The sequence below is a fragment of the Canis lupus genome, chromosome 24 (genome assembly GCF_011100685.1).
Source record: "Canis lupus familiaris isolate Mischka breed German Shepherd chromosome 24, alternate assembly UU_Cfam_GSD_1.0, whole genome shotgun sequence".
In the NCBI taxonomy this organism is placed as follows: Eukaryota; Metazoa; Chordata; class Mammalia; order Carnivora; family Canidae; genus Canis; species Canis lupus.
Window position 1 is genome coordinate 7,298,175 of NC_049245.1, and position 18,703 is coordinate 7,316,877.

Sequence of the window (18,703 nt, forward strand, 5' to 3'; positions counted from 1 at the left end):
AACAATCAGAAGAGGAAGGAACTGATTCTCTGGTACAGGTAGGCAGAGGTTTTACTGGGAAACAGACCAGAAGCAGCTAAATCAGAGAGAAGGTCTCTGAAGGATTTCCAGAAGAGGTGAGACTTTAAGTTGAATCCTTTTTTTTTTTTTTCAAGATTTTATTTATTCATGAGACACACACACACACACACGCACACGCACACACACATACACACAGGCAGAGACATAGGTAGAAGGAGAAGTAGGTTCCCTGTGGGGAGCCCCACTGGGGACTCAATCCCAGGACCCTGGGATCATGCCCTGAGTTTAAGGCAGATGCTCAACCACTGAGCCACCCAGGTGTCTCTTAAATTGAATCCTAAAGGGTGAGTTAGAATTAGCTGGGGGGAAGGAAGGGCTTCAGTGCATTCCCCACAGATGTGGGTGACCTGCCTACACCCTCTTATTCCTTGACATTTTGGTGCTTGCCAGCCTGACTTCCAGCCCCCAGCCCCTGGGTCTCTGCCTGAGGGCTTTCTCTGGGTTGCCAGAGGCCACTGGAGAAATAGCAGAGAGTTAACACCCCCAAGAGGGCAGCTTTTCACAAATGACTGCCAGGATTTGCATTTAAGTAGACATTTCCCTGCTTCTCAGGTAGTCTAATTCTGAAGCTTCTCTGAGAGAAGCTCCCCCAGATCCCAACTTCAACCTTGGGATTGAGCCAATAGTTCATTTAATTTATGATTTAGCCCTACTGCTTTCCTTCCCTTTCCAGTCCTTCTTTCTCACTCCTTTCTGGTGATTCCTGGGATCATCTCCCAAATAAATGACTTCCATTTGAATTCTTGTTTCAGCTTCTGCTTTTTGAGGACTTCAAACTAAGAAAAGGGTCATCACATGGAAACAAAGGGAAAAACATCTTTGAAAACACATTGTTATGAACAGTCAAGATGCTTTAAAGGAAATAAAGTAGTTTCTAGGGTGGCTCAGTCGGTTAAACATCTGTCTTGGGCTTAGGTCATGATCTCAAGGTCCTGAGATCTAGCCCCACATTAGGCTAGAGTGGGGTGTCTGCTCAGTGGGGTGTCTGCTTCCTCCTCTCTCTCAGCTTCTCACCCCACTTGTGCACACACACTCTCTCTCAAATAAATAAAATCTTAAAGATAAATAAAAACAAATTAATTAATTTATTTATTTAAAAACTAGCTTCTGAATGACTGAGGGGAGGGAGTTACAGGGGAAACATGGGTATAATGGCCTATTCTAGCAGGATAATGAAAGACCTTCCCTCCTGGGTATGATGGCAAACTGTATGTGTCAGTGTAACTGGTCCATGGAATGCCCAGACATGGGTCAAACATGACTCTGGGTTTGTCTGAAAGACATTTCTGAATGAAATGAACATTTGAATTGGTACACTGAGTAAAGCAGATAGCCCTGGTAATGTGGGTGGGCTTCATCCAATAGGTTTAAGATTGACTTTCTCACAAGGAAGAGGGAACTACTGCCAGAGTGCATTTGTTTCGGGGTATTGGGTTTTTTCTGCCTTTGGACTCAAACCGAAGCACTAGCTCTGCCTGGGACCCAACCTGTACATTTGGATGGAAAGGACATCATTGGGTTCTTAGGTCTTCAGACTCCCAGGGGAGCTCAGCCATCCCCACTTCTGGGTCTCTACCTTGCTGATGGTAGGTCTTGGGATCTGGCAGTCTCCATAATTGCTTGAGCCAATTCCTTATAATAAATTCCTATCTATATCTATATTTATACCTACACCTAGATCTATATCCACTATTGGTTCTGTTTCTCCAGAGAATCCTAATGCCTCAGATTGAAGAATTTAAATTTTAGCCTGAAAATTACAGGGTTACTAAACAACTTTAAGCAGAAAATGACACACCAGCTTTTGAGAGAGAACATTTTTCATGAGAGAAATTTACTAATAAACTATAAAATACATGGCTTAATATTTTTGTATTATTTATATTAAAATCCAGCATAGAGTAAATTTGGTCTACAAAGTACCTAATGTGCTGTTACTTATTAATGAAATCCACTTTAGTTCAACATTATTCTATAAAATGTATTCACTTGAGCCATAGTTATGCAGCACATTTCCAGCAAGATTTTTTTCCCAACAAAGCCAGAGAACAAAAAAGCAATATATGAAAGAAGAGGATAAGCTATGAAGATAAGGAGGCATGCCATTCAAAATTTGGAAGCAGTTAGGGGACTGATGGAGCATGGGCACAGAGCTGCTGCCCTTTCAACAGTTTTTCAAGCATCATGCTTCTTTGTTAGAGGACAGAAATCAAATAAAAGGTTCTTAGCCAAAGTGATACAAATATCATTTTGAAATCGAGAGCAATCCATCAGGTGGTATTGTTCTGTGTGTTCAGAAACGCCGATTCCAGAAAAACTTCCCTTCCTCCGCAGAAACAACTCAGTGGCTAAGGATCCATTTCATCTCACGGGGCCTCTTTGATGTTAATTTCATAATGGGTGCTGGTTTTATTCCCTGCACCCCTCTCTCAGATTACTCTGTTTTGCACAAAAAGTTCAAATATGACTGAAGTTCTTATTTTGATCACAAATGACTGTGAAAACTAACTGGTTTCCCATGAAAAATCAGTTTTCAGTAACAGCTTTGTACACTTCAGAAACCCCTTTAAGGACATGTCTAACCTACTTTGAAGTCTATATAATATTTACTTCACCTTTTTAAAAAACAAAACAAAACATTTATTTATTTGACATAAAGAGAGAAAGAGCACAAGCAGGGGGAGCTGCAGGCAGAGGGAGAGGGAGAAGCAGGCTCCCCCCCGAGCAGGGAGCCCAACATGGAGCTTGATGCAGGACTCCATCCCAGGACCCTGGGATCATGACCTGAGCCGAAGGCAGATGCTTAATTCCCTGAGCCGCCCAGGTACCCCCTCTACTTCATCTTTAATGGAAGACAGAATTTGAGAGTTTGCTTAAAAGCAGAGTATACCGGGGATTTTGCAAGGACTTGAGATTAGACTTACTCCTTTATTTAGAGTTGCCATAATTCATGCAGTCTTTTGGGAAGTAAATGGTATAAAAACAAACAGATTACAAAACCTCACAGAACTGCAGTCTAAAGTGTGGTCTCTGGACCAGCATCATCCTTATCACCCGGGAACTTGTTAGAAATGCAAATTCTCAGGTTCCACTAAAGATCTATCAAACTAGAAGCTCAGGGGAGGGATGCAACACTCTTTTAACAAGCCCTCCAGGTAATGCTCATGCAAGCTGTGGTTGGAGAACCATTGGTGTAAAAAATAGTGATATTTGTATGCTGGAGGAAAAGCTTTCAAAAACATTAGATGTCTCACTTTTAGATATCCAAGCTGAGCTGCTTTATGATATCTAGCCAACACTAAAGCTGGTTTCCACACCAGGTGTTTGCTGGAACTGAGGAAGGACTATGTTCTCTTCATAAGATATGTTTCCTTCTGTGTTTGAAATCACCCATCTATCATGTGGCTGGATGGCACAGTTATGGTGGCCCATGTAATCCTGGGACCATAAGTTTGGCTAAGCGACATGTACATGGATGGAAACTTGTTTCAAAGCAGCCTGTAGGTTGCATGGAAAAAGGAGTGTGTTATGAAGGAGAAAGTTACCCTTATGGGTTATCAAGGCAGCCTCTCCATTCTCCAAGGCAAAAAAGGATGGGCCCCTAAAATTCCTTTTTCAAAATTTCAATGGACATCCATACAAATGGGGGTCTGTCAAGCAGAACAATTATGACAATCTTGTGCCTTTTGTTTCATATGCTCTTCAGTCGTCTCTTTTAAGGCTTAATTTCTTCACACAAACTTCTTCTATATCTCTTATCTTTTAAATATTTCATTACAAGGGCTTCTAGGAGCAATTTGCATTTGCAGAGAGAGGAAATATTATTAGCCAAAATAAAGTACTCTAAGCTTTTCAGGATTTCCATGAAGTACAGAAGATGTTGGTATGCTCATGGCTTTGTGAAACTCGACAAAACAGAAATGTCAAGCAAAGAATGACTGATAAAGGGGACGTCATTACAGAGTAGAGCTCTTCTATTAAGTTGAAAACCTGCACTTAGGGAATTTAACAAATTGCTAAACTTACTTTCCGCAAGGCAATTGATAGGACTAGGAGAAATTAAGAAAAAAAAAAGCCAAAGCTTGTCCCCCTCCACCCCACCCCAACTGGTTCTTTGTCAAGAGGAGCACTCAAATCTCATTAATTTATAAATAAATCAATAAATAAAAGGCACTGCTTAAAAAAACTGTATGGTTCTGCTGTTTCTGGCTTGGGAAACTGGGTACATTATGGCACCAATTACTGAGCTATCAGATTCAGGAGGAGAAAGATAGGATGAGAAGGATTTTGAATTTAGAAGTGTTTGAATTTAGAAGTGTTGAGTTCGGAGATGCCTAGAGATGCCAGCTGCAGATGGTCTACATACAGGTGAATTTACCAGAGAGAACTGGCAGGAAGAGAAGTAGAAGACAGACTGGTCAATGGGATAAAGGCTTTCCAGTTAAGTAAGACAAGGGCTGCAAAGAGTCATGTGGAGGCACATGATCAAATATGCACCGGTTTCATAACCAGGCTGGACTCATCAAAGAGTTCTCGATGACCTCAACAGTGACAGTTGTAACAGGGTATCAGCAATCATTAACTGCTCTGGATTATGGAGTAAATAGCAGCTAAAGGTGAAAACTTCAAAAATCTATAGCTGAGAGTCCAAGTTGGAGCCACAGATAAAGAAGAATAAAGGTGGGAGGATTTCATTTACTCTACTGTTCATTTTCTATCTTTATTATTACTTCTGTGTCTTATTGGGAATTATTTCAATCATATACTATACCTCAAAAGGGCTTTTTCTCCTACTGCATTTGCCTCAATGTTTTCACCTACAGAACAGAAACCAGTCTGCCCAGAACGTTTGGAGGGTCTTTTGGAAGCACTGTGCAGGGGGCTCTGTAAAGATGCCTACCACATCTCCCTTCTCCAAGCAGCATTTTGTCTTGGCTTTGTTTTATCAGACCCTCCTAATGAGATCAAACTCTGCTTAGTCAAGGTTTGGGTCCCCAGGTCTTCATGTGTTCTGCTGTTTATAAGCATTTGCTACACACACAGCACATTCCCCTCTTTGAAGGGATGGATTGCTTTCACTCTATGCTTGCTGCTTGTTCCTGCATTCAGGTTGCTTGGTTACAGCAACACTTCACTGGATTTTCATTGAAGGCAAAATGTGTTTGTAGCTTTTGAGGCCCATCAAGTGGAAATGGTTAGCACCCAATTCCTAAGAAGGCAGTCAACTCATTTATGTCACATTACAGAGAACATGTCTTGTATAATTTTAAACATCAATGGGATCCAAACATTAAATGTGTACAAATGTGCACAAATGTGCCAAGTCACCATAAATATTCATAATTAAAGAAATTTCTGAATTCTTTCACTTTGTAGTTTTTTTTCTATACAACAAATGTGCCATTTGGGGGAAAATGTACAATTCAGACTGGGTAGGCAGGTGTTTGTCTGTGTTTCTTTTACTTATGCAAAGACAACTGGTGAATTAGTTGGCTAGTGCTGCTGTAAAAACTTTCACACATTTAATGGCTTAAAACAATGCAAATTTGTCATCTTATAGTTTTGTAGGTTTGAAGTCTGACTTGGATCTCAAAGGGCTAACATCACGATGTCCACAGGGCTGTGCTCCTTCAGAAGGCTATTGGGGAGACTGTTTCCTTGCCTTTCAGGCTGCTAGAGACTGTATTCCTCAACTCATGGTCCCTCTTTTCCATCATCAAAGTCAGAGATCCACATCTCTCTGAACATTGTTCCATAGTCATATCTCCTACTGACTCTCTTCTACCTCTTTCTTCTAACTTTTCCGGATGCTTGTAATTATAATGAGGATAATAGGATAATAATAGATAATATAGGATAACATCTCCATCTTTAGGTCAGCTAATTAGCAACCTTAATCTCACCTGTAATTTTTTTAAGCTTTTATTTATTTATTAATGAAAGACATAGAGAGAGAGAGGCAGAGACAAAGACAGAGGGAGAAGCAGGATCCCTGCGAGAAGTCCCATGTGGGGCTCCATCCTAGAACTCTGGGATCACACCCTGAGCTGAAGGCAGATGCTCAACCACTGAGCCACCTAGGCACCATTCTCATCTGCAATTTTATTTCCCCTTTGTAAGGTGACCTAACGTATTCACAGGTGCTGGGATTTAAGGTATGTTTGAGAGAAGAGCATTTGTCTTCCTACCATACTTTGTAAATCAAGAGGCAGATTGCTTTGCCTAAAAAGTGAGGAGTAGAACTAAGAATAATCCTATTTGGAAATAAAATTATTTCTTATGGGATCAGGTGCATAGGCTTAAAATAAAGTTAATCTTTGAGTTTTTAGTTTTTAACTTCATTCTCTAATAAAAAGGGTTTCTTCCTTCTTTTTTACCTTTATTCCTCCTTCCTTCCATCTACCCTGTCTCCCTCCCTTCTTTCCTTCCTTCCATTTTTTTTTTTACATTTTTCTTTCATCTTTTTTAAAAAAGATTTTATTTATTCATGAGAGACACAGAGAGAGAGGCAGAGACATAGAGGGAGAGGGAGCCTGCTGAGACTCAATCCCAGGACCCCGGGATCACTACCTGAACCAATGGCAGACCCTCACCCACAGAGTCACCCAGGCACCCCTTTCTTTCATCTTGCTTTTGTTTTTCTACCATTTCTCATTGATTTGGTTATAAAGGAATAATACCACAAAGACAAAGAACAAAGTGGGAAACTCCTCCCAACATACTTTTGAAAGAACTAAGAACCTTATTATACAAAAAGTTATTAGGGATCAATAAAAAAGGTAAAAAATTTGCAAAGGAAATGACTGGTAATTTCTCATAAGAAATTTGGAGATTTAATAATTAACTGAAAGAAAGGATAAGCCACCCTCTAAATGAAAGAAATATACATTGTTACCCATTAAATACCTTATTTCATGTATAAAAGTGGTAACATCAAAAGATGAGAATGTGCCCGATTGGGAAGAGCAGGGGCAAAGTAAACTCTCATATACTGCTCACAGGAATGTGAACTCAATGCAAGGGGCTGAATGTTTGTGTTCCCCGCAAAATTAATATGTTGAAATCCTAACCCCCAAAGTAATTATATTTGGAGGTGGAACCTTGAGGTAATTAGGTCATAAAGGTTGAGCCCACATGAGTGGAATTAGTGCCTTTATGTAAGGAACCCCAGATAATTCTCTTTCCACAATATGAGGGTACAATAAGAAAATGGCCACATGCAACTCAGAAGTGAACCTTTACTGGAACCCCACCACACTGACACCCTGATTACTCAGGATGCTTAAGGAGAGGTATGGGTCTTCACATTTTTGATTCTGGGAATGATAATGGCTTCAACTGTTCAGTATAGGACACTGACACATAATGGTCAATTTGAGAATTAATATAAAAAGTGTCTTGGCTGTGTATACGTTTTGAAAAGTAATTCCACTTCTAGAAAAGTATTCTTAAAAAAAATTGTGGTTGTATTCCAATATTTACCTATCAAGATACTTTTCTGTAAGTGTTCTTTATAAATAGAGAATAATTTGCAATAATAATTCCACAGTTCATCAATATGGTTTTGGATAAACACTGGGTCCTTTAAAATCATGTTTTGGAAGAATATATAATAACATGAAAGAAAGTTCAAGATTTGGGGTAAGTGACACACAGCAAGTGATAAGACTGCATTTATGATTGTTTGCATTTTCTATCTTAAAGGACCTATAGGACAAGCTGCAAAAGGTAACTCATTTTCAATGGTTTGTATCTTCTTAATTTTGATTATTTATTTTTACTATATATCTGTACTATTTTTTGTAACAAGAAGTTATACACTTTTTAATTAAGATGGTCACACTGATTAAAGTACCTCCTTAAAATTGTAATAAGAAAAACATGAAAAAACAAAAAAGTTGTAAGAAGAAACATGGATATTTTAAAATTTATGATGGTTGATCTAGACACCTCTCTGAATATTCATTTGCATTGTTATTTATTCTATTTGGAAGTGGCCCATTACTGTGTTTGCATGATAAAAGTGAAGCATAAAAAGGTTAAACAACATGCACAAAGTCATACAATTACAAACTGATGAGTGTCAACATTTCTCAATCAGGAATTCATAAATGGGAGATAAGCATCCTACTATTTCACAAATTCTTCCATCTGAACTGCCTGTCCTCCTTACAGCACTTACAGAATACTTGACATCACTTCTCTGCTCCTGCTGATCTTGAAGTACGTATTTTTCATGAAACTTGCTGCAGCCATCTTGGTTCTCATACATATTTGGATTCCTGGGTACTTTGATCATACCAACACTATATTTGATTATTTGCTTATATTGTCTTCCAACTGTTGTGCATAATACTTACCTCTCAGGCATATTATGAGAACTAATTTTTAAATGCAGCTATGACCAAAGCCTTGGGTATATATTAGGCATATAATAAATTACTTGTTGATTGATGGACAGAAAGATAATGATTGATGTTGGATGAGAAAAGCTTATAAAATTGGTGAGAAGAGAAGATGAAGAAGAGGTCATATGAATACTTTTCTTTTGTTAGATTTAAAAAGAGCAAATCTAAATAAATTTTTTTAAAATATCATGCCCATTTGTCAGAGGATATAACTAAAAAAAATATTTTGGAGAAATACTCCTTCCTGAAAAATATAGTTGAGAACCATTGCAGTAAACAAGCCTAGGCTTTCCCTAATGTGGGGGAGGGGCCTGACCATGATATTTCTTATTTCCAACATAAGGGTTCTTTGATATAGTTCCAAAACTATAAATTTGACATTGTTATTATGAGGAAAATTAATATCCCTAAATTCTCTCTTAGAACTTAGTCTTTAAAAAAATAACTGATCTCCATATTCCAGATCTATGAAAAATATACATAATAAATCTTACATACTGAAAAATACAAAGAAAACTTTTTTGTAAAGAACAAAGAGATCTCGGAGTTGAATTGTACAAATACTATTTGCTGTAGGCCATCTAATAGTGTACTGTAGCTATAAATTACTTGCAAATAAAGTATATGGTAATTCCATAAAGCTGCCATACTAGACTTCCAAAGAATACATCTAGAAGGGAAAAGTCAAATGTGCTTCACCCACAACAAGATATAAAACTATTGGAAAAAAACAATGTTGTTGGTTTTTTTTCTTTGTGGTTGTTGATGCATTTTCACAATGGGTTCTGTTAGGGGTTCAGTTGTGCCCTTCAAAATATTTTGTTGAAATGCTACCCTCCAGTACCTCAGAATGTGACTGTATTAGGAGACAGGGTCTTTAAATAGGTGATAAAATTAAATGAGATTATTATGGGGGCTCTAGTCCTAGATGACTGGTGTCCTCACAAGGAGAGGGAGATTAGGACACAGACATACACAGAGGTAAGACTTCATGAAGACACAGAGAGAAGGTGACCATCTATAAGCTACGAAGAGAGACCTCAGAAGAGATCCAATCCTGTTGACACCTAAATGCTGTACTCCTAGCCTCCAGAATTGTGAAAAAATTAATTTCAGTTGTTTGAGCTCGGTGGTCTGTAGTGTTTTGTCATAGCAGCTCTAGCAAATGATTGCAAGCACTTTTATATCTCCCCTTGTGGTCATGAGTAAGGCCTTTTGGTTTTGCAGTGACCATTCTCTTGCTTACCCGCCGGTCAAAACCCCACACAGCCTAGATGATGATTTGGGATTTGATTTTGAGAACCATGATAAAGTACCAATTTGAATCATATTAGAAAGTTTCCATGAGGACATTTACAGGTATTAGAAGGAAGAGAAGCATGGCAGCTCTGAACAATGATGAGCAAGCAGATGAAGTTAGTAATGAGACTTCCTCGGTGCTCCAAATGCATCCTTGAAATTGAATCCATCCTTGTCTGGAGCCGCTCTAAGGAAAGGAACCTATTATCACTTGTGCAATGACAGATGCTGTTCTCAATTTTGAAATAGAGCACTGCTTCTTCCTAGCCATATGCCTCATTTTCTCAGGTATGCATCATTTTCTATATCAAAAAGTAGGGTTAATATAATGCCTGCTTTCTTAGAGTTAGCTTGAAGATCACCCATGCATTTGGCTGAGAGAAAGCAATCCATAAAGGTTAGCTATTATTCCTATCATTAATAGTAGGTAGTGGTTTTGCACATGTTTTATCTTTAATGTGATCTTTCCTGCCTTGTTTGTATTGTTTTCTTATGTATTTTGTCTCAGATTCCCGATTATGAAATGTTAAGACACAGGATTAGTACACCCCCAAACATAGAGATTTAGTTTAATATAAAATGACTTTTTTTCTAAATTATCATTATTGCATTGGCTGAGGGTGTGATCCCAAGTCCAGGGATGGGGTCCCGCATCGGGCTCCATGCGGGGAGCCTGCTTCTCCCCCGTCTATGTCTCTGCCTCTCTCTGTGTGTCTCTCATGAATAAATGAATTTTAGAAATCTTAGAAAAAATAAATTGCATTTCCCTGATGATTAGCGTTATTGAGTATCCTTTCATGTATCTGTTGGCCATCTGAATCAGTCAGTCTAAGGGGAATATATGGCAAGTCAGAAAAATTATATTCTAATCAAAGATGGTATGGATATGAATTAACCATAAATTCAAATTATGGATAGATAATGTATATCATCTATATTGGCAGTCACACATTCCATTAGAAGTCACCTTTATTTCATATTGCATATTGAGAATTTACAAATGTCTGATGCTTCAGCGTTGTGGAAATACTCAACAATTTGGGAGAATTTTGACATTTAGTTTAAAAATGTGCTTACCATTATAAATATGCACTGGAAATAATTTCATGAGCATGCTACGATTCAAAGTTTTGATAAGAAACTCAGGATGATTTTATTATTATTTCATTTGCTCAAGTACTAAGATGCATGTGGATTTATTTACAGTAGCAATTTTTCATTTATTTGCATAATTATTAATACATTCTAGATTACTAAAAATGTTCCATTTAGAATAAATATATAGTATGACTTTTGGTTTTGCAGCACTGAAAATACCTGCTGATGGGGTGAATTTGTTTAAATATCAATCGATTATACTTATGCAATTTTTTTTATCATATACTAGAGTGAAAACAAGTTTTTATTTTAGAAGACATGAGAATGAATGTTACATCATAATTTCTAAACACTTAAGAAGCCCAAAATGATGAAAGCTTATGAAATATGTCATGATATTGACAAGACGAGAATATTTGCACTGGACATCATGGCAAGTCACATTTTTTTCATGAATGAACATTTTCTTTTAAGAATACTTAAAAATACAAAAAAAGAATACTTAATAAATACAGAAATGCAGGCATAGTCAACTTACTGTGGTTATATAGGAAATAAAGGAAAAGGATGAAATAAAGAGATCGAAACAAAAAAAGCCATCATATTATGGGGAGAAGAATTTGTTAAATTTAGCTCATGTACCAACTACTCACTCAATAGTCACTAGGTGCTTTACATGCTGTAAATTACGGAGTTGCCTAAAGCAATTTTAAAGGGGTATTAAAAAAAAATGAAAAGAGAGAAAGAGAGAGAAGGGAGAAGGAAAAGGAGGAAAAAAAAGACCACAATAACAATCTTCTCCATCACATGCAGAGTCTCTCTGAATTTACAGTATGTCCCAGTTAGGGAAATACTGTAGCTAAAGGCTCCAATTAAATACACTTGAAAGATTCACTTTTCACTTACAAAGCTAGAGAACAGGACCTCACATTACTCAGTGGAACTTAGTCCTTGAACATTAGCACAAAGTTCAACATTCCCAGCAGTTTTCTGTGGCTGTTCTTGACAGCTACCTGCATCCTACTCTTCTCTCTGGGCAAGGAATCCTGGATTTACACTTACTGGATGCCTTTTACAGATTGCCAAGACAGTGAATGTGCACCACTCCCTCCCTCCCACCTGCCAGAGTACTGGGCATAGGGAAGGCCACTTCACCTGGCTATGGAAACCTCAAAAGAAAGCTCCCAATAAGGCAGACATCAACAACGCTCAAAGTAGTTTGACATTTCATGGAAGCCATTCTTCCCATGGCTGACAAAAGCACCTTGATCACTGTGACTTTAATGGTATCATCAAAATAACTAGGTATTAAATAAGCCTAGAAGAGGAACAATGGGGGGAAATATTCAAATTAACCAGGCCAACCAAATCTAATGACACATTCAATCAATGTAAACAAAGTTCTTTAATAACTCTGAGATTTTGCCTACATTCTCAAATGTGGAATAGGATGAATAAGCACTTTTCTCGGATTGTCCTCAGAAATGCTGCTTTCTTCATTGCAATTTGGGCCACGAAAATTGGGGGGAAGAGAGAGGCAGTGCAGGAATTGTTTGAATTTTGGCTATAACCATAAATGGGCTCCTCACAATTTTCAATGAAGGTGTTGAACAGGGTGGACGGAGGCACAGGTTTGGACAACCTACATGTGTGGGGATCCAATCACAGAGCATGCAATTTAGGGCCAGAAGAAGAGTCTTTAGAAGCCATTCTAAAATGGTTCAGCCCCTCACTTTTGATGCTCAAGAGATTTTGAGATTCAAGAAATGAACCAACTTCCCCAAAATGACATGATGACCTCCTGAGACAGAGAGGTTGAGGGCTCAGATTTCTTGTAACCTCCTTGAGTTCTTGAAAATTATGACAAAACTTGCCAGGGGTTACTGGTGTATGCTGATCATATTTGGAACATTTCTTTAAGATAGGAAACGAAATAGAAATATACCCAATGCCTGCACTCCAATCCTCAATTCCAAAGAAAACAAATCACTTTACTCACCTGCAGGGAAAAACTCGCTCATTTTTTTTTTGTAGATTTTGAAGTCAACTTCTAAGAAGACACAGAAGATGATCCGATCCACCTAGAGGCAAACAATAAATACTCAAAGTGAAAGGAAATATGATGACCCCAGAATATGAGAAATATTCTAGAACATGGTTTTGGAGCAAGAAACAAAACTTGTAGATTTTTGGTACTATATTGCTAACTATATGACAATAAGTATATAGTTAACTTCACTTGAGTGAAGTTCAAGTGACTTGGTGTGTGTGCCCTCTTTATGTAAATAAGCCTATGGGCTCTTTGGTGGAAAGATTTTATATAAATCAAATAAGAAATAATAAATGACAATAAGCCACTTTGCAGCAAGCTATAACTAAGATTGGAGATTCCGACAGGATACCTAGACTTTATGTCCTATAAAACAACCATATGAGAGGCGTAGAGCAGAATGACAATAAACTATGTCAGTAAACAAAGAGCTCTTTGTCCTATCCTTCTTAGACGAATAAATTTAATCAAGCCTGTTAGTATTTGAATATGGCCTAAAAAGCTTCTTGCAGTTTAATTTGCATCAAAGTCACTTGCTTGTAGCTTAACATACTCAGAAATGCAACAGACATAAAATATAATTAGTTGACAGTGACATGAGGTCAGTATAACTTTAATCTCGTAGATATTATTGAATAAATGTTACCTCAAAAGTAAAATATGCGTGTAGTCCCCTTTTCCTGTTTTGAGAGGGCTTCTCTATGTAAGGTGTTTCTTTAAGACATTCAGATATAGTATGGTAAACAGAGAAGAGAGATGGAGTACATCTGATAGCTCACGTATATCTCATATTAAATCAGTGACTTAATTACATGTCTTGAAAATAAGCTTCCCTTTAGTTCCTTTATTTTAACAATCTATCAAAAGTTAAAAATTACTCGATCTATCAAACTGCAACTGGCAATTGACTAGAACATCAAGTGTGGCATTTCTCATGGCAATAGGGAGTAAAGTGGGGAGTGCATGTGGCAGGACATGAACCAACCCAAATGGATGTCATCCGCTTAGCCTTTCAGCTCTCCCAAGCCTGTGGGATACAGATTCACACTAGGCAAGTTCAAAGTACCCAGCAGGAGAGAAAATCTACAGGGGGGGGGGGGGGGGGGCGGGGCAGGGACGGCTCTGATTCAAAGGATGTTCAGCTTCCCTGTTGGAAGCTCAGAGACGTGGCTCCCTGATCCCTGCACATGTCCAGATAGGCTGCCTCCTGGGCCGTCGCTGGGCATCGATGATATAATCACCAAATACCGTGCAGCCCCAGTAATCCTCCCCCCACAGGATGGATTATAAGAGAAAGCATCTGGCCTTCGGAAATGGAAGGACTGGGTGGTAAATAAACCTTATTTTCTTTTCTCTGTGTTCATTTGAGTTTCTGGTGTCCAGTGCTGTCTGCATATCATTAACATTTTCAGCAAATGCAAAAACTGTCACCATCAACTCACTCTTCGGGTGAAATATAAATTTAGTTGAATAAATGATTAGCTATCGGTGCATTACTGAATGCTCGTCTCTGCTCTCCTTATGGTGTGTTTATGGCCTGTAGCTAAAGATAAAAATCGTAATGTTGAGCACTAGAAAAGAGTTAGAAAAAACATATTCTCTATGATACGGTTTAAACAAATTTTTAAAGCACAAAGATATAATAAAAGTGTAGAATTCATTCATAAGCACTGATATTCAGAAACATAACTAGAAATGTCACACATGAACTCCAGCAAAAAAAAAAAAAAGATTTTAGAGAAATGTGGCAGAATGGGTAAAAGCTATTAACTATGGGGGTAGGTACCTAAATATCATAATATTTTCTATGGTTTTCTACATATTTGAAAAACTATAATTTAAAATTCTGACACAAAAAATAAGGTCTGTGTTAGACATACTCTACTCTCTGGCTGTATTAAACTATTTGTAATTCCTAACACCATAATTATTCTTACTTCTGTACCTATGATGGCTGACTTCTCCAGGCTTCAAAATGGTCAGATTGTTTCTAAAGTCACCTGAGATCAAAACCAAAACAAGAAAATTTGATTCAAAGCAGGTCTAAGGGGACCAAACTGGACAGTCTCATTTCCCCCTATTTTTATGGTCATGCAGTATAAATCACAGTATTTTATTTTATTTTTAAGATTTTATTTATTTATTCATGAGAGACACACAGAGAGAGAGAGGCAGAGACACAGGCAGAGGGAGAAGCAGGCTCCATGCAGGAAGCCTGATGTGGGACTCAATCCTGGGACTCCAGGATCACGCCCTGAGCCGAAGGCAAATGCTCAACTGCTGAGCCACCCAGGGATCCCTAAATTACGTATTTTAAAAAATACCCCTGTTGCCTGTATGTGTGTTTGCATGGGGGAGGGTTAGTGGTAGAAATGCTACTCATTGCTGTTAAATGAACTTTTAACCACCGTAGAAACTAAATACAGATTTCTTAAATATTGCAAAGAAGTATAATCCACCTTTTGGCATTTTCAGCTTTGTTACCATGGAAATGGTAGGAGTCCAAAATTTAGCAGTCCGATTTATTTTCCCGGAGAGTAGATGGCTGATGGGGGAAAAGTACTTTTATTTTAAACTAATTGAGTGGCCCATTTCCCTGCCTGACCCTGGGGCTTAACACTGAAAATATCTTGGAAGCAAGTTGAATCCAAGAATTAACCCTCATTTGCCAAGTACTCGTTATGTATGCACATGTGAATGTATTCATATATGTCTGCATAAACTTATTCTCTGGGGTTATTGTTGGAAAAGAGCTCCATTAGTCAACAATCTTTGTGTTTATAAACTCATAGTGGATATTGATCACTGCCTGTGGTAGATTGTATTTTCCAAGCTGGCATGCAATGAGATACCCCATCCCTCAGACTCTCTTAAAATGTAATGTTGATACTTCTGTCATCGAGAAGTGGGATCTCTATTTCCTTCTCTTAAATCTAGGATTGCCAGTAACTCTGGCAGAAATACTATGTGGTTTTCAAGTCCATGTCATAAGAGGTGATACAATTTCTGTCTGGTCTTTTTGGGGTGTACCCAACCTCCATCCCATGAGGAAGCAGATAGACCACATCGAGAATCCATTTGTTCAAGTTATAGCCGATAGCCTAGCTGAAAGGGAGTAGCCTCGTGATTATTTCACCTCCTGGTTTTTGAGCTACCCCAGGTGATGCCACATGGAACAGAAATCAGCTGTTCCTACTGAACTCTGCCCAAATTGCAGATTTGTGAACAAAACAGAAACACATAGCCAGAAATCTGATATTCTTCTGGTTTCTTCCTGGTGCCAGTTGTTTGGATTCTCACTTTTCTGGTACATGAGCCCTCTTGAAAGGCTCAAACTGAATGGATCAAGATCAAGTAGAAGACACAATGGAGTGACAAGAACACAGAAAGTCTAATTGCCACATGGCTGAGGGATTGGAAATCTGATATATGCAAAGGAGAGAGTCTGGTTATTCATTCTAGCCCCAAATAAATTACCTGAGGATACATAAGAATGACCCACTATTGCAGCTCAGGAGCATATTTTCAATTTTTCTTTTATGTTAGGCAATAGGATAATTTTGTAAGATGGTTGTTCTTGAGAGGCTATATTTATTCATTTATGTAACAGATATTAACTGAGCCCCTCCAATTTCATGGGCCTTGCCCATGTGCCATTCTCTCACAAGAAAACTTGAATCCAGAATAAATGCTTTTTTTTCTCAAGGCCAAACAATTACTGACAAAATCTCAGATATCTTAACCTCACATGCAGTGTTCTGTGATATCACACAGATGGAGACACATGGGACTGAGTTTCTAGGCCTGTCACTAGCTCTGTAACATTGGACAAGCCACTGTCTCTCTGGGATCCAGCTTTCATGTTTCTATAGAGAAGGATTGAACTGAATTATAGTATGTCCATAGTTTCTTTCTCTCTTTTTAATATCCCGGCAATTGTCTATCTCTGTGGTGAGTTTGTACTATGTCAGTTTATCTAAGCTGGAATAACACTTCTCTGAAAGGTTTTGTGTCAGGGTTGGCCACAGAGAAATTTCCATGAGATTTTGAGGGCAGAAGTGCAGCTGCAGCCATTGTACTAGGCAGGTGGATGTAGGACTCTGGCCAGGTGGGGTACATCATCTGCTCCTCAGCTGGGTGCTCATCAGCTGGGTTGCTCATCAGCTGGGTGAGGGGTAGCAGCTGGGCTCACAGCTTCTCCAGCTGCTGCTCTTCCTCCTATCTCAGGTTCTCTGAGTCTAGGCTGGACACACATGTAGCTCTGCTTCAAAGGCACCGGCTCCTTCTGTAGGGCATGGTACCTTAGGGTTCCATGCCGGCGGAGACAGATGCATATGACAGTTAGCCCATGTGGGTTCCAGTTTGCTCTCACAGTTTCCTCTTTCTCCCTGTTCTCCCCAACTTTGCTTCCACCTTTCTCTTTGCCACCTCTGGACCACCTGCCCTGCTGACATACTCCAGACCTTGAAGATGCACAGGCAATGGCCTTCCATATACTCCCTCACTAGCTCCCTCTCATGGGTCCTGATTAAGGGTTTTTCTTTACTCAGTGTCGACTATCCCCTTGACATTTACTTCCCCAGTTTCTCCCACGATTGTATAAGATCTAATCCCTATAATCCATCCTGTATTCCATATCACTCACAAGGTTCTGAATCTTTGGTTAAACCCCAACTGATGTAATTTTTAACAAAAATTCACTGAATGACATGCAAAGGAACACAATGAAGGGAAAAAAATAACAGGTGTTCCTTTTTGGAGGTGTACAACCTGTCAAGGCTACTCAAAGTCCAATTACTTCCTTCCAGACGAATTTCTATTGGCTCCAGCCCAATTTCCTGGTGAACTTCCTAAAGTGTACATATACACTTTTACAGTTAAAGCAACTCCGTGTACTTTTTTTTTTTTTTTTTTTACTAACAAGTTGTTAGTAAACTCAAATGGGTCCCCAGGCCAAAACATAATTACAAATAATACAAAAAGTGACATTAATATTTTTAGTATTAACAATTTTCTTTTTTAAGATTTTATTTATTTATTTGAGAGAGAGAGAGAGAGAGCAGGGAGGGGGGCAGAGGGAGAAGCAGACTCCTTGAGCAGGGAGCCCAATGTGGGGCTCGATCCTAGGACCCTGAGATCATGATCTGAACTGCAGGCTTAACCAACTGAGCCACCCAGGTGCCCTCTAGGATTATCAATTTAACTGTAATCCTCATTATGCCTTAAACTAGAATCCTATGATGAATTGGGTGGTGCTCATTTTTTTTTAATACCTGGACATAGCATAGGTCCTGAGGCAAAACAGGAAATATTTGCAGAGTACATGCTTAGGCAAATAGACTTGACTAAAATATAAGTATACAGCAGATACATTTCAAGTACATGTAGTTTCATAACCAAAGAACTTTTTTAAGAGGTAGACTTTCCTTTATGTTTGCCAGAAGACCTGAGAACAGAATTATAGAGAAGCCTACAGTGATTTTGCAAAGAAGAAGGGAGCTATATAAAGGACACAAGGAATTTGTAACCAATTGCCATCCTATCCAACGGTACCATGCTGAGCACAATGCCCCTTGAACACAGGGCTCATGTTTTCATAGAGGGCTTAGTTTCAGAATAGAAACAACAATGCTGCCTATAAACTACAATGTAATAAAAGTTAAAAGAGCTTTTTCTTTTCTTTTCTTTCTTTTCTTTTTTTTTTTTTTTTTAAATGAAAAGACATTGGGCAGCCTGGGTGGCTCAGCGGTTTAGCGCCACCTTCGGC

General features: G+C 38.6%; 1 protein-coding gene across 4 annotated transcripts in view; it reads right to left on the reverse strand.

The window, feature by feature from the left end:
• The window catches only part of MACROD2 (mono-ADP ribosylhydrolase 2), a 2,007,046-nt gene that overhangs the window by 170,097 nt on the left and 1,818,246 nt on the right, over positions 1–18,703 (reverse strand). For all 4 annotated transcript variants that reach the window (XM_038571576.1, XM_038571577.1, XM_038571579.1 and 1 more), the window contains one exon: positions 12,886–12,967. In XM_038571576.1, coding sequence (XP_038427504.1) covers positions 12,886–12,967 — 82 coding nt within the window. The remainder of the gene's footprint in view (positions 1–12,885; positions 12,968–18,703) is intronic.